Genomic DNA, 12,923 nt, shown 5'->3' with positions numbered 1-12,923 from the left:
AACTCCTGAGCTCAAACAATCCACCCGCCTCGGCCTCCCAGAGTGCTAGGATTACAGGTGTGAGCCACCGCATCCGGCCTTCTTGCTGTTTTTAATCTTACATTAATATATCATTTTGTCACTTAGAACCTTTTCTTTAATTGCTATTTTCTTAGAGACAGGGTCTCACTGTGTTGCCCAGGCTGGAACTTCTGGGCTCAAGTGATCCTTCCACCTCAGTCTGCTGAGCAGCTGGGACTACAGGTGCTCACCACCATGCCCAGTTAATTTTATAAATTTTTTGTAGAGATGAGATCTTGCTGCGTTATCCAGGCTGCTCTTAGACTCCTGGTCTCAAACAATCCTCCTGCCTCAGCCTCTTAAGTAGCTGGGACTGCAGGGCATGAGCAACTGTACCTCTCCCTTAGAACCTTTTTTGGTTTAATGACTGTTTTGTCTGAGATAAGTACAGTGACCCCAGCTCTCTTTCAGTTACTGTTTATGTGGAACAACTTTTTCTGCCCATTCGCTTTTGACCTGTTTGTGTCTTTGACTCTTCTAATAATTTTAGATAAGAAACTAATTGTAGGTGTTGGTTCTGCATTTAGGCAGAAAGCTGCTTTTAAGAGTGACTGGTGTCTCCATCTCAGCCCGCTAAATAGAAAAAAAAAAAGAGTGACTGGTAATGGCAGCGGCAGTTTCCTTGGGGGAAGTCAAAGGTGGTTTTTTCATTGAGATGTAACTCACTCTATGTGTTTCCTCATGCCACTGTAAGAAAGTATAATACTATGAGCTGAGTGGCCTAAAACAACAGAAATTTATTCTCTCACAGTTCTGGAGGCTAGAAGTCCTCAGTCAAGGTGTCGGCAGGATTGCTTCCTTCCGAGGGTTCTGAGAGAGTCTGTTCCGTGCCTCTCTGCCGGGTGCTGGCGTGGCCCGCTCCTCAGCCTTGCTTGGCTCGTGCGTGCGTCGCTCCAGTCTCCGCCTCCATCCGCACGTGGTCTTCCTTCCTGTGGCTCTGTGTTTTCACATGGCCGTCTTCTGTGAACCACCAGTCATACTGGGTTAGGGGCCCTCTCTATTCCTGTATGGCTTCATCTTAACTAACCACATCTGTGATGACCCTGTTTCCAAATGAGGTCTCATTCTGAGGTATTGGGGGTTAGAACTTCTACATACCTTTTTAGAGGATACAATTCAACCCATAATATTCACATACCACACAATTTACCCACAAGACAAGTTTTTTGCCACTCCGATCGGTGTTCCTTGAAGAGAAAAATGCTGAAAGCAGTTCGCCTGGGTGTTGGCAGGTTGCTGCTGGAGCCAAGGAAGTGAGCGTCTTCGGAGCTGCCTCAGAGCTCTTCACCCAGAAGAACATCAACAGTTCCATCGAGGAGAGTTTCCAGCACTTTGATGTAATCTTGAAGGCAGCGCGGGCAGCTGGTATTCCTGTGCGGGGGTGAGTCAGACCACACTGGTATCTTCTCCTCAGTGCCGTTCTGGAACAGAGCCAGGCTCTGACTCAGGCAGTCCTCCCCACCGCAAGCCCCTTCTCCTGGGTGGGGTAGCCCAGGCTCCACACCTAGGCATCTTTTCCCAGGTAAATGTGGTCAGAAGAAATCCTAGCAAGTGCTTTCTTTCAAACTTGAATTTTGGGTCAGTTCACCTGAGGATGGGACACGAATTAGGGTTTGTGGAGGTCAGTTTAGTCCTGGCTTCACCAACGCTTCATGCATCGCTGAAGAATCCTGTAGGCCTCTTCAGTTTCCAGCATTGCGTCTCTAATAACAGTAGTTCCAGGCATTGTGTGTGTAGCAGCTAATCGAAGCCTCACACTAGCCCAGCAAGGAGGGAGCTGTCCCCAGTTTACAGGTGGCACAACTGAGGCTCAGGAAGGGTGAATAGTCTCCTGCAAGGTCACACAGCTGGCCATATTGCAGCCGGAGTGATCTTTCAAAAGTGCACATCTAATCACATCACTTCGGGTTGAAAACCTTTCAGTGACTGACCAAGTTCAGACTTTGTACCATGGTTTGCAAGACCCTGCATGTTTTGGTCCCTGCCACTCTCTGCGGCCTTATTGTGCACTGTTCCCTTCTGGCCCTTCTTCCTCTGCATGGTTCATTCCGGCCCAACTGGAACTTCTTTCCATTCGTCACACGCCCCACGCTCTCTTGCTTCTGGGCTTTTGCATGTGCTTTGTCTTCCCCCACATCCTCTTTTTTTTTTTTTTTTTTTTTTTTTGAGACAGAGTCTCACTGTGTTGCCCGGGTTAGAGTGCCGTGGTGTCATCCTCGCTCACAGCAACCTCAAACTCTTGGGCTAAAGCAATCCTCCTGCCTCAGCCTCCTGAGTAGCTGGGACTACAGGCATGCGCCACCATGCCCGGCTAATTTTTTTTTCATATATATATATTTTTAGTTGTCCAATTAATTTCTTTCTATTTTTAGTAGAGACGGGATCTCGCTCTTGCTCAGGCTGGTTTCGAACTCCTGAGCTCAAACAATCCGCCTGCCTCAGCCTCCCAGAGTGCTAGGATTACAGGCGTGAGCCACCGCGCCCGGCCCACATCCTACTTCTTGGGGCTGACTTCTGCTCACCCATCAGGTTCTCTTGTGGATGTCAGTTCGTCCGAGAAGCTTTCACTGTCCCTCAGCTGGAGTCGGTGCCCTTCTCTGGGACCCCATAGGCCCCTGGACATCCTCTGACATGGCACTTTGGCTGCTTGTTAAATTCCCACCCACTAGACCCCCCGACTAGGCCCCAGGGCCCCACTGCCCTTTCCATGAAGTCCCTGGTGTGCTCTGCTCGCCCAGTGCAGGGCCTAGCATGCAGTAGGCGCTCAGTAACCAACAGGCAGATGGATGAACGGGGAAGCAGTAGCTCAAGTTGTGTCTGCCCGACTCCCAGCCTGTGCTCGTTTCTCAGTGTCTCTCTCACCTTTCCTTGCTCAGCAGTGTTTGAAGAACAAGTGGGAGAATTAAAATGGAAAAGTGCACTGAGATCTGTGAGTCTGAAATTATTCATCCTGTAGACATTTATTTTGCCTAATATGCAGAATACTTTACTTGACTCTAAAAGGCTTTTAAGACTCCTCAGCTCCAACAGAGCTGGTGGGAATAGAAGCTGTTGCATCCAAAATCCAGACTCCTCACCATAGCCCACGAGAGCCACGGTCAGACCTGTGCCCACCTCACTGGCCTCCTCTCAGACGTCTCTGCCCTGTGCTCTCTGTGCCTCAGCTGTGTGTCCTTTGTCCTGTCTTGGCCGTGCCTGGCTATTCCATCTCAGGGCTTTGCCTGGCCTCTGCTCTTGGCCTGGAATACGCTTTTCACAGACCTTCCCCTTTCTCAGCTCCAGCGTCCTGTCCTCGGGGGTCTTTCCTGGACCACTGTCACTACAGTTGGCCTCCTCTAGTTGCTCCTGTCTCATTTCCCTTTTCTTGCCTTTGTAGCACATCACTTTCTGGGATTCCTCATCCAATTATTTGGTTGCGTTTTCATTGGCTATCTCCCTAACTTGAAGTAAGCTACAAGAGGGCAAGGACCGCATCAGCCTTGCTCTCTGCTCAATTCCCTGTGCCTGGCACATAGCAGGCAGCTCTGTAAACATCGAATGAATAAATGAATGAAGGACTCCTCTGGCAGCTCACTGCAGCGGCCAGTGCCTTGGCCCTCAGGCCAGTCCAGCCCATCCCTGACTCGTGGCCAGCTCAGCGCTTACCCGGTCTTCGGTTTCATCCAGTCCTTGGTCTCCCACGAGCACCGGCTTGGCTCCCCAGCACGTAGCTCTGCTGTGCCTCATCTCATTCTGCCCAGCTGCCTGCTCACGATGCCTGCTCCAGCTTCTCCCCTCCTCTTACTCTCTTCTTGTCAATCCTCGGCTGCTTCTCCTGAGGCCCACACGACCCCTGCTTCCCGATCCACAGGCCCATCAGCGCCCTCCCCTCCCCGGCTTCCCCATGGCCTCCTCCTGGCGCTAAGCTGTGCCACCTCGCTCTCGTTCCACCTCATTGAATTTGCCTTTCACCCAGGTTCTCAGCCCGCTGCCCAGCTGCAGGTGTTGGCCCCATGCTGAGCGGGAATGCATGTTCGTCGGCCCCCCTGCCGCAGCCATGCTGGCCGAGAGCTCAGGAGCACTGACCTCCTTCCTCCCCTGTCTCCCCACAGGTACATCTCCTGTGTGCTTGGCTGCCCCTATGAAGGGAAGATCTCTTCGGCCAAAGTAGCTGAGGTGTGTGTGTGCCCGGCAGCGTTCTGTGAGGGTCAGCTGCCTTGTCTGCCCTGAGCGCACAGGCTCCTCTCCCCACCCCCTCCTGGAGGTTACTGATTCGTCATTCACCCGGCTCTGTCACTACGCACCCTGCGAGCACAGCCTGACCTGCTCCCTGGAGGCCACCTCCTAGCTGGGCGTGTAGTCTTTGAAGCCCCTGGCCTCTAGCCTACCCCGAAAGCCTCCGATTCAGTTTCCAGTCTGGTCGTTCGACTGGTGATAATTGAAGTGATAATCCTCTGTGGAGGGGCTGCTCACCCAGGAGTTCCCACAGTTCCTTGCAGTGGTCGAGAGGCCCCACCCTTGACGTCCTCTGAACAGTGACCACGTCAAGACTGAGAAGAACACAGGGTGGGAACCAAGTTGGAGCAATCCAGGAGCTTATGTCATTTGGCCCTCAAAGCCACTCTGCAAATTTGGTATTACTGTTCCATTTCACAGTTGAGGAAGCTAAGTCTAAGTAACGTGCCACGCAGGTTGCAGATGGTGAAACCAGGTCTCAAACCCTGGTTTGTTTCCCTCCAAAGCCCACTTGTTCTTCCCACCACACCATGTAGCAAGGACGGATGGTAACAATAGCAGCTGCTCATTGAGGCTTTAGCCTCGCGTTGCCACCAGTCCTTGCCGTAGCCCCACAAAGGGTCGCCACCAGTTTTCAGGAGCAAAAATTGAAGCTCAGGAAAGGTAAGTCCCCTGCCAAGGCCCACAGTTATGGAGTCTCGGAACTAGCACTGAATCCAGCGTCAGGAAACAGGCCTGCTCCTTCCGCTGCGCCCTGCCGCCCTACAGCTCGGCCCCTGCCACTCTGCTCACCGCGTGCGCGTGCGGGGGCGCTGCAGGGAGGGGATGTCACCATTTCGTTCACCTAGTAGATCTCTGGTGAGTGTCATCCGTGTCCCCTGCCCTGCCACATCCTTCCTCACTTTGTCCAGCAGCCCAGTGAGGGCAGCATCTCCTCAGGTGAGGCACATGCCGCTCGCATTTCGCGGTGCTTTCAGGGGTTTGCAAATGGGCTTCTTAAAAATGTAAATGGTTATGTGCCTCTATTGTTATGAAAAACATAACTAGTCTCTCAGATCCTTGATCTGACAGATCTTATTGCTGAGGATAGAACTGTGTGGAAGGAACCAGTTTTCTTGGTGCCACACCTGGGTCTGACACCATGCGTGGAGGGGGCAAGTGGAGGACTGGAGTGTGAGGGAGGCAGGTGGTAGGAAGCACAGTGCCGTCTGCCCCGTGTCGCAGGGTCCCTGTCAGCAGAATGAGAATATCACTCCCGCTCACAGTTGGAAGGAGGCTGCAGTCCAGCAGGGATGTAGTGCTGCAGACACGGAGCTGTGCAGCCTCGGCACAAGAGCCCTGCCTCCGAGCACTGGGACCCCTGGCTGCTGGAGTCCGGTGTCTCCAAGTGCCTGCTTGCTTCCCCAGCTCGTCAAGAGGCTGTACTCGATGGGCTGCTATGAGATCTCCCTGGGGGACACCATTGGTGTGGGCACCCCAGGGGCCATGAGAGACATGCTGTCTGCCGTCATGCACGAGGTGCCTCTGGCTGCCCTGGCCGTCCACTGCCATGACACCTATGGTCAAGCCCTGGCCAACACCTTGATGGCCCTGCAGGTAATAAAAGACACATGCCTATTCTCCCAAAGGGCGTGGTGGCAGGACAGCTTGGTTTCATTTATTCTTTCGGCAACATTTACTGATGCCAGCGTGCCAGGTCTCGGGCTGGCAGTGCTGGACACAGACATGGTGATTCTGCCCTGAAGGCGCCCACATCTGTCTGTTGGCGAGACAGTGAAGGGAGTAACATGATAATCCTACTGCATTATGACAGATGCCACAAAGGGAGGAAGCCTAGAGAGGGTCCCCATCCCAGCTGAGGAGGTCAGGGAGGATTTGCCAACGAGGCCTGAGCGAGGCTTGATGGACATGAAGTTAAGCCGTTGAAAAAGGAAAGAGGAAAGGTGACTAGGCAGAACTGTACCTTAGGACTGAGGTGGGGTTTAGGGAGGGCTCATCTGCCCCAGCCGCACGACCACACACAGGGTTGCGAGTGTGTGTGCAAGTGTGCACTGGGGCCTTCAGTGCTGCTCCCCAGACTGGGCTGAGACCACAGATTTGGTTTCCCTTGAGGTATGCTTCTCATGGGCTGGCCCAGAATGGGGATCCCATTGGCTGGCAGCCCCATAGAAGGAACATTCTTGGTGTCTGACCACAGGCCACCTTGCTGTAGTATCAGTCTAACCTGCCATCTTCAGGATGGTGACAGCAATCCCCAGGCTTCTTTTGTTTCCTCAGTTACCTCCTAGAGGTTCATGTCACTGAGCCAGACGATGCTATTATTAATACTTTCCAGGTCTGTTTCCTCAGAGTTGTGGTTGTCAAGGTTAAAGTTTGTAGCCCTGTGGTATCCTCCGTTTCTTGACTTGCTGTGACACCCTGGCCCGGGCCTGGGCTTTCCTGCAGCTCGCGGGTTTTTGGCATGGCAGGCAGGGGAGAGTAGACTTCCCCTTGCACGCCTTGCCAGGAAGGTAAAAGGGATTTCTGCACAGCCATGTACGTCTGAGGCCAAACTTCACCCTGACCACGCTCGGGACACTCCTGCTTCTTTGTGCTTCTCTGTTTCTTGGCACCTGATGTTCTCGTTATCTCCTCTTCGAAAATTTCTCAGGGAGCAGGATCAGCCATGTAATGACTGCCAGTAGCTTCCTGTGACCTCCCTCTTCCAGCAGTTATTTCAGAAATATGTATCATGTGACTTCTCTGTGCCAGGTACCCTGTTAAGTGCTGACTAGACCATAGGAACAAGGGAGGCCCAGTTCTAGCCCTGTGGGAGCCCATGTGGTGGGGAAGACAGACGAAGACCACAGATGGGTAAACACAAATTGCAAGGTCACTTATTCAGCTATTAAAACTGAACTCTTCCTGTGTGTGCCAGACTCTTCTCTCGGCATTGGAGATTCTGCTGTGACTGAAACAAAATCTCTGACCTCATGAGGCTGGCGCTCTAGAAAGACAGGACAGATAATAAACAAGTAAACCTAGGGTAGGCCAGGTGCTCATAAGTGCCATGGAGAAAGATGAAGCAGGTTAAGGGAGCGCCGGTCTTTATACAGAGTGGCCTCACTCAGAAGGTAGCATTTGAGAGACCGAGGGAAGCCAGGGAGTGAGCCATGGGGGAGGGCGGGGAGGGGAGTCCAGTCCAGGACCAGCAGGTGCGAGGGCCTGCGGTGGGATGTGCTTGCTGTGCTCCAGGGACATGAGGAGGTGTTCGGTGGGAGCAGTGTGACTGGGGGGAGGAGTAGAGATGTCAGAGGTAGAGGAAGGCCAGATCAGGTAGGACTTGGGCTCTTTCAGACTGAGCTGGGAAGCTGATGGAGAGTCTTTGGGGGCAGGGGGAAGGAGGGGATACAGTCTGAAACTTTCCCCTTAAAAGGATCCCCCTGGCTGCTGGTGGCAAATGGACTATAGAGGGACAGTAGCAGGAGCAGAAGAACGAATTTGGAGCCTCCAGTAATCCTGGAAGGAGCAGGCAGTGGGCGGATTGTCAGGAGTTCACTTTCTGGCCTGTGAAGCTGGAGACGTCTGTCGGGCATCCTGGTGGAGCTGCTGACTGTGTGACACTGTACTGCAGGGAGCGTCCGCGCTGGTGTAAACATTTCAGAGTCTTCAGCACGTAGATGGGTATTTATTTAAAGACAGCACAGTCACCTGGGAGTGAGCGTAGATCAAGAAGCTGTCTGAGGATCGAGCGGTGAGGGCTCCAACCTGCAGAGGTCAGGGAGGGAGGAAGAGCCAGCAAAGACTGGATCGAGGTCTCAGGAGAGGCCGGGCTGTTAGGAGGAAACTAGAGGGAGGTGGAGCCCTGGAAGCTCTGTGAAGAAAGTGTCCAGGACAGTGATGCTCACGGTCCAGCACAAAGACGATGAGACTTGGCCTTTGCATTTAGCTACATAGAGGTCACCAGTGACCTTGACTAGAGCTGTTGAAGTGGAGGAGTTGTGGGGACACAGACCTGTCTAGCATGGGTTCAGGTGAGAATGGTAACAGATAAGAAGTGGGGACAGCTCTTTTGAGGAGTTTTGCTTTATGTTTTGTTTAGAGATGGGGTCTCACTCTATCCCCCAGAGCTGAAGTGCAGTGGTGCCACCACAGCTCACAGCAGTCTTGAACTCCTGGGCTCGAGTGATCCTCCTGCCTCAGCCTCCCACATAGCTGGGGCCACCATGCCTGACTAATTTTTAAAAATTATTTTTTATAGAGATGGAGTCTCACTGTGTTGCTCAGGCTGGTTTCAAACTCGTGGCCTCAAGCAATCCTCCCGCCTTGGCCTCCCAAAGTGCTGGGATTACAGGCGTGAGCCACCGTGCCCAGCCCAGGCACAGGGCAAAGAATGGGGGCAAAGAAATGGAAGGTTGGAAGGTTCCAAAAAGAGTTTGTAAAAGGTGGGAGAGATCTCAGGCTGCTTATGTGAGAATGACCAGGTAGAAGGAATAACAGGTTGCAGGAGAGTGGGAGCCTCTACTGGAGCAGCACGTCCTTGAGCAGGTAGGAACGGCCCCATGCAGAGCTGGAGGCGTTGGCCTTGGCTCGGAGCTCAGAGTCCATCCCAGGTAGCATGAGGGATGGTGGGTCTGTGGGCCCAGATGCAGGCAGGTGTGAGCTAGTGGAGACATCTGTTCTGATTGCATCTGTTTTGTCTTTGAATGAAGCAACTGAGAATGAGGAGGGGAAGAAGGTGATAGAGTTTTAAGGAGAGAGAAGAAAGCAAGCAAAATATTCATCTAGGAGAGTGGAAAGCAGCTGACCTGGGGAGATGGGATATGGCCCTCATGCAGTTAGAGGCCCCAACTTGGAATGAGAGCAGCCCTTGAGTGGGGAGGTGTAAATGAGCCAGAGTAAACCACAGGGGTCTCAAATCTCAGCAGTCGGTGGGGGTTAGGCTGGTGATCAGGAAGGGTCTCTCTGAGCAAGTGGTTTATAGGCTGGCACCTAAAGGGTGAGGTGTCAACCATGAGAGGAATGGGAAAAAAACACTCCCAGCAGAGGAAACCGCTCCGGGAACTAAAAGAGAAGCACTGTCTCTTTCAGTGAGGTTTTCATGTCAGAGCCATAAGCAAAAAGACAGAATGACTCTCACAGTAGAATTTCAGAAAACAGACGATCGGGAGGTTTGCAAGTACCAGCTTTGTGGGCTCTGGTCCCCAGCGACAGCCATGTTTCACCATCCTTCTGTTTCCAGATGGGAGTGACTGTCGTGGACTCTTCCGTGGCGGGACTTGGAGGCTGTCCCTATGCACAGGGGGCATCAGGAAATTTGGCCACTGAAGACCTCGTCTACATGCTGGAGGGCCTGGGCATTCACACGGTAAGCCTGCCTGCCCCCTGGTGGTCACAGCCTTGAACTGACCAGGGCTCGGCCCGAAGCCAGAGGACAGAAGCTGGGGTTGTTGGGGTGGTAGAAGAAAGGGGTGCAGGGGGATTATGGATATTTTATCTAATGTTTTTGAGGTAGCAGAGTGTGGTTGAATGGGGCCACGAGCATGGGCACAAGGAGGCCAGTGTGACTGGCAGTATGACTCTGGCAGTTCAGTTCTAGTAGGCACCAGAGAACCCTGACAGGGGTCAGGTTCATGACCTGAAATGTGTCAGTCCCTTCTGGGCCTTTGTTTTGTTCTCTGTAAAGTGAGGGCAGCAGAATTAGCCCACCAGGGCTCTACCAGAATCCATAAGGGCCCTCAGTGGCGGGGTGGAAGCAGTGTAGCATCTGTGCTTGGCATCAGATAGAACAGGGTTTAAAACCTAGTCTTGCCACACAGGCTGTGCAATCTCAGAAGAAGTATTTCATCTCCCTGGGAATTATAATAGCACCTATCTCGTAGGACTGTATTGCGGATTAAGTAAGAAAACATACAATGCTTAGCACAGAGCTGAGCACGTAGCACACATCGGCAAATCTGAGCCATTGTTACGAACAGAGGTTCCCTGCCTGGCCTTTCGGTTGGTATTTTTATTCCTGTCTCTCGCTGCCTCACAGTGCTCACTTGAATATGCAGTTTCGACCTCTGTAGGCCAGGCCCCGTGCTAGGCCCTGGAGGTGCAGTACTGAACAAGACTGTTGAGATCCCTGTCCTGGAGGTGGCACTTACAAACCATCACACAGATTGAGGCATCTTATACACGGGGAGTCAGAGGGGTAACCCCAGATGCCAGACGGACACGAGCTCACAGGCAGCTGGTGCGCCGCTGTCAGGGGAAAAGAGCCTGTTTGTCTTCACCTTTCTTTGTTCAGTATCACAGCTGTCTGTTCTGTCTGGTGTTTCCCTGGTGTTAAGGGCATGTCATGACTTTGTGCGTCCTCTAACTTGTTTCCCGAAGGGTGTGAACATCCAGAAGCTCCTGGAAGCTGGGGACTTTATCTGTCAAGCCCTGAACAGAAAAAGCGGCTCCAAAGTGGCCCAGGCTAGCTGCAAACTCTGAGCCCCTTGCCCACCTGAAGCCCTGGGGATTGGGAGCACGCACACAGGATTCGTGGAGGATGGGGACTGGGAAATGAGAATGAGATTAAAAGAAGCAGGCACCCTACAGCCAGCTCTGCCCAGAGGTCTCTGCTGATAGAAGGGAGGTGACGGGTCAGAGGAGTCAGTACAGTGAGAGGCCTTGGAGGCTGAGGACCTGACAGCCCAGCAGTTGAATGCCTGCGGGCACTTGGGAACCCCATTCCCAGCTGGGCACGATCCTCAAGGCTCCTCTCTAGATGAAATCTGGCAGCTGGCTACCCTATACCAGGGGTCCCCAACCTATGGTGAGTTGCATAATTATTTCGTTATATATTACAATGTAATAATAATAGAAATAAAGTGTACAATAAATGTAATGCACTCGAATCATCCCAAAACCATCACCCCCCTCCCCAGTCTGTGGAAGAATTGTCTTCCATGAAAACGGTCCCTGGTGCCAAAAAGATTGGGGACTGCTGCTCTATACCACTCACCCTGCCATGGCCTTGGGGCCATTGCTTTCTGACCCCTTAGGGTAAATGACTCGGAGGAGATTTTCCCCAAGCTGACAGAGGGCATGTGCAGAAAGAGGGGAGGACTGAGCTTCTGTGGTGGCCATCTGCCAACTCCAGCATCTCTGGAAAGTCTGAACTCAATGTGATTTTTGCAAACAGCTTATGTAATTAAAGGTTTTATGACACAGAAGCATTCTGGTATTCGGTTGTGCAGATGTGTGCATATATGAGAGTGGAGGAATAAATATCTTCACAGTGTTGCAGACTGAGAAGAAAGACTTTGAACTAGTTTATTACTCGCTGAATTTCCTCCCTGTTTTCCCACCAGAGCCCCAAATCCACAGTGATTGGAAATCAATGGCTTTGGGCTAACTCAGAAGGCTGCCTGCAGCGGCTGCTGGCCAGCACACCGGAGGGCTTGTTTCTGTGACTTTGCCTCTGTGACCAGGGCTGTTGCACAAGCTCCCCCAAGGGCAGCAGCACTACTTGTTCCTCCAGGCCTCTCTGAGTCAGTGCTCCAGGCCATACAGGGCAGGCTCAGGACACCACACCCCCCACAGTGGGGAACACCTGTGCACTTGTGCATTTATGGCTTCTTTGTTCAGATTTCATCACTCAGTATGTCATGGCTTCCTGTGCATCATGCCCTAGCCCTGCCTTTTATTGTAAACAGAAGCAAAATCATTTTCTAACCACTGTTACAGCAGGCTGGGTGCAAACCATTCCCAGCAGGTGAGGGCCACAGTGTGGGAGGGCTGAGAGCAGTTGGCACTGGGATGGCTATTGTGGCTTTAGAGCTTCCTGGTTCAGCTCGTTGGTTTATTTTCAAACTCAACTTCCTAGAACCACAGTCACTTGGCGGCCTCCACCCATTCCCTTCACTCAGCCCAGCCCTGCCCTCTGTGGCTTTAGATCCGTGGAGTCGGATTTTTTTTTTTTTTTTTTGAGATAGTCTTGCTCTGTCGCCTGGGCTAGATTACCCTAGCGTCAGCCTAGCTCACAGCAACCTCAAACCCCTGGGCTCAAGCGATCCTCCTGCCTCAGCCTCCCGAGTAGCTGGGACTACAGGCATGTGCCACCATGCCCGGCTAATTTTTTCTGTTTTTAGTAGAGACAGGGGTCTCGCTCTTGCTCAGGCTGGTCTCGAACTCTCGGGCTCAAGCGATCCTCCCGCCTGAGCCTCCCAGAGTGCTAGGATTACAGGCGTGGGCCACCGCGCCCGGCCCGGAGTCGGATATTTCATGCAAGAGTTTGAATTAAGGGTTTGGCAGACACCGGAAAGTTTGAAAACCTGCGGGTTAGAACGGGGCCCTCTGTGCCCAGGTCCCGGCACGTGGGCGGGGCCCGCGGCTTTCCTCGGCTGCCCGCCCCCTCAGGGGTGGCACCGCCCACTTCCGCCCTCCATGGGAGAGCTCCGCGTTATGGCATCAACCCCGCACAGGCCTTTTGTCCTCCCGGCGTCACCGTAGTGGCCGCAACCCAAGTGACACGTTTCCTTGAGGGCGGGGAGGGGGCGGGATCAGGTTGGGCCGTCTGCTCTTAAAGGGACCACCGTTCGAGGGGCGGGAGGCGGCGCCGCTGGAGCCAGCGCGGGGCGCGGGAGCCTGAGCAGGTTCGGGAGGTGGGACGAATGGCCGGGTGGGCGCGGGAGGAG

General features: G+C 53.1%; 2 protein-coding genes across 4 annotated transcripts in view; both read left to right on the top strand.

The window, feature by feature from the left end:
• HMGCL (3-hydroxymethyl-3-methylglutaryl-CoA lyase) overlaps positions 1 to 11,083 on the top strand; it is a 44,198-nt gene extending 33,115 nt beyond the window's left edge. Inside the window, exons 5-9 of one of the 2 annotated variants that reach the window (XM_012650907.1) lie at positions 1,293 to 1,441; positions 4,152 to 4,215; positions 5,683 to 5,871; positions 9,497 to 9,622; positions 10,633 to 11,083. In XM_012650907.1, coding sequence (XP_012506361.1) covers positions 1,293 to 1,441; positions 4,152 to 4,215; positions 5,683 to 5,871; positions 9,497 to 9,622; positions 10,633 to 10,734 — 630 coding nt within the window. In that variant the 3' untranslated portion in view covers positions 10,735 to 11,083. Of the gene's footprint in view, positions 1 to 1,292; positions 1,442 to 4,151; positions 4,216 to 5,682; positions 5,872 to 7,690; positions 7,891 to 9,496; positions 9,623 to 10,632 lie in introns of those variants that run through there. The other variant, XM_012650908.1, reaches the window with a different exon arrangement.
• A 1,717-nt stretch (positions 11,084 to 12,800) lies between these two features.
• Positions 12,801 to 12,923, top strand: part of GALE (UDP-galactose-4-epimerase) — a 5,200-nt gene continuing 5,077 nt past the window's right edge. For both annotated transcript variants that reach the window (XM_012650901.1, XM_012650899.1), the window contains exon 1: positions 12,801 to 12,881. The gene's annotated coding sequence lies outside the window, so the exon portion shown is untranslated. The remainder of the gene's footprint in view (positions 12,882 to 12,923) is intronic.

This window comes from Propithecus coquereli, unplaced genomic scaffold, assembly GCF_000956105.1.
Source record: "Propithecus coquereli isolate 6110/MARCELLA unplaced genomic scaffold, Pcoq_1.0 Scaffold341, whole genome shotgun sequence".
NCBI lineage: Eukaryota > Metazoa > Chordata > Mammalia > Primates > Indriidae > Propithecus > Propithecus coquereli.
This window is presented reverse-complemented; position numbering and strand designations above follow the sequence as displayed.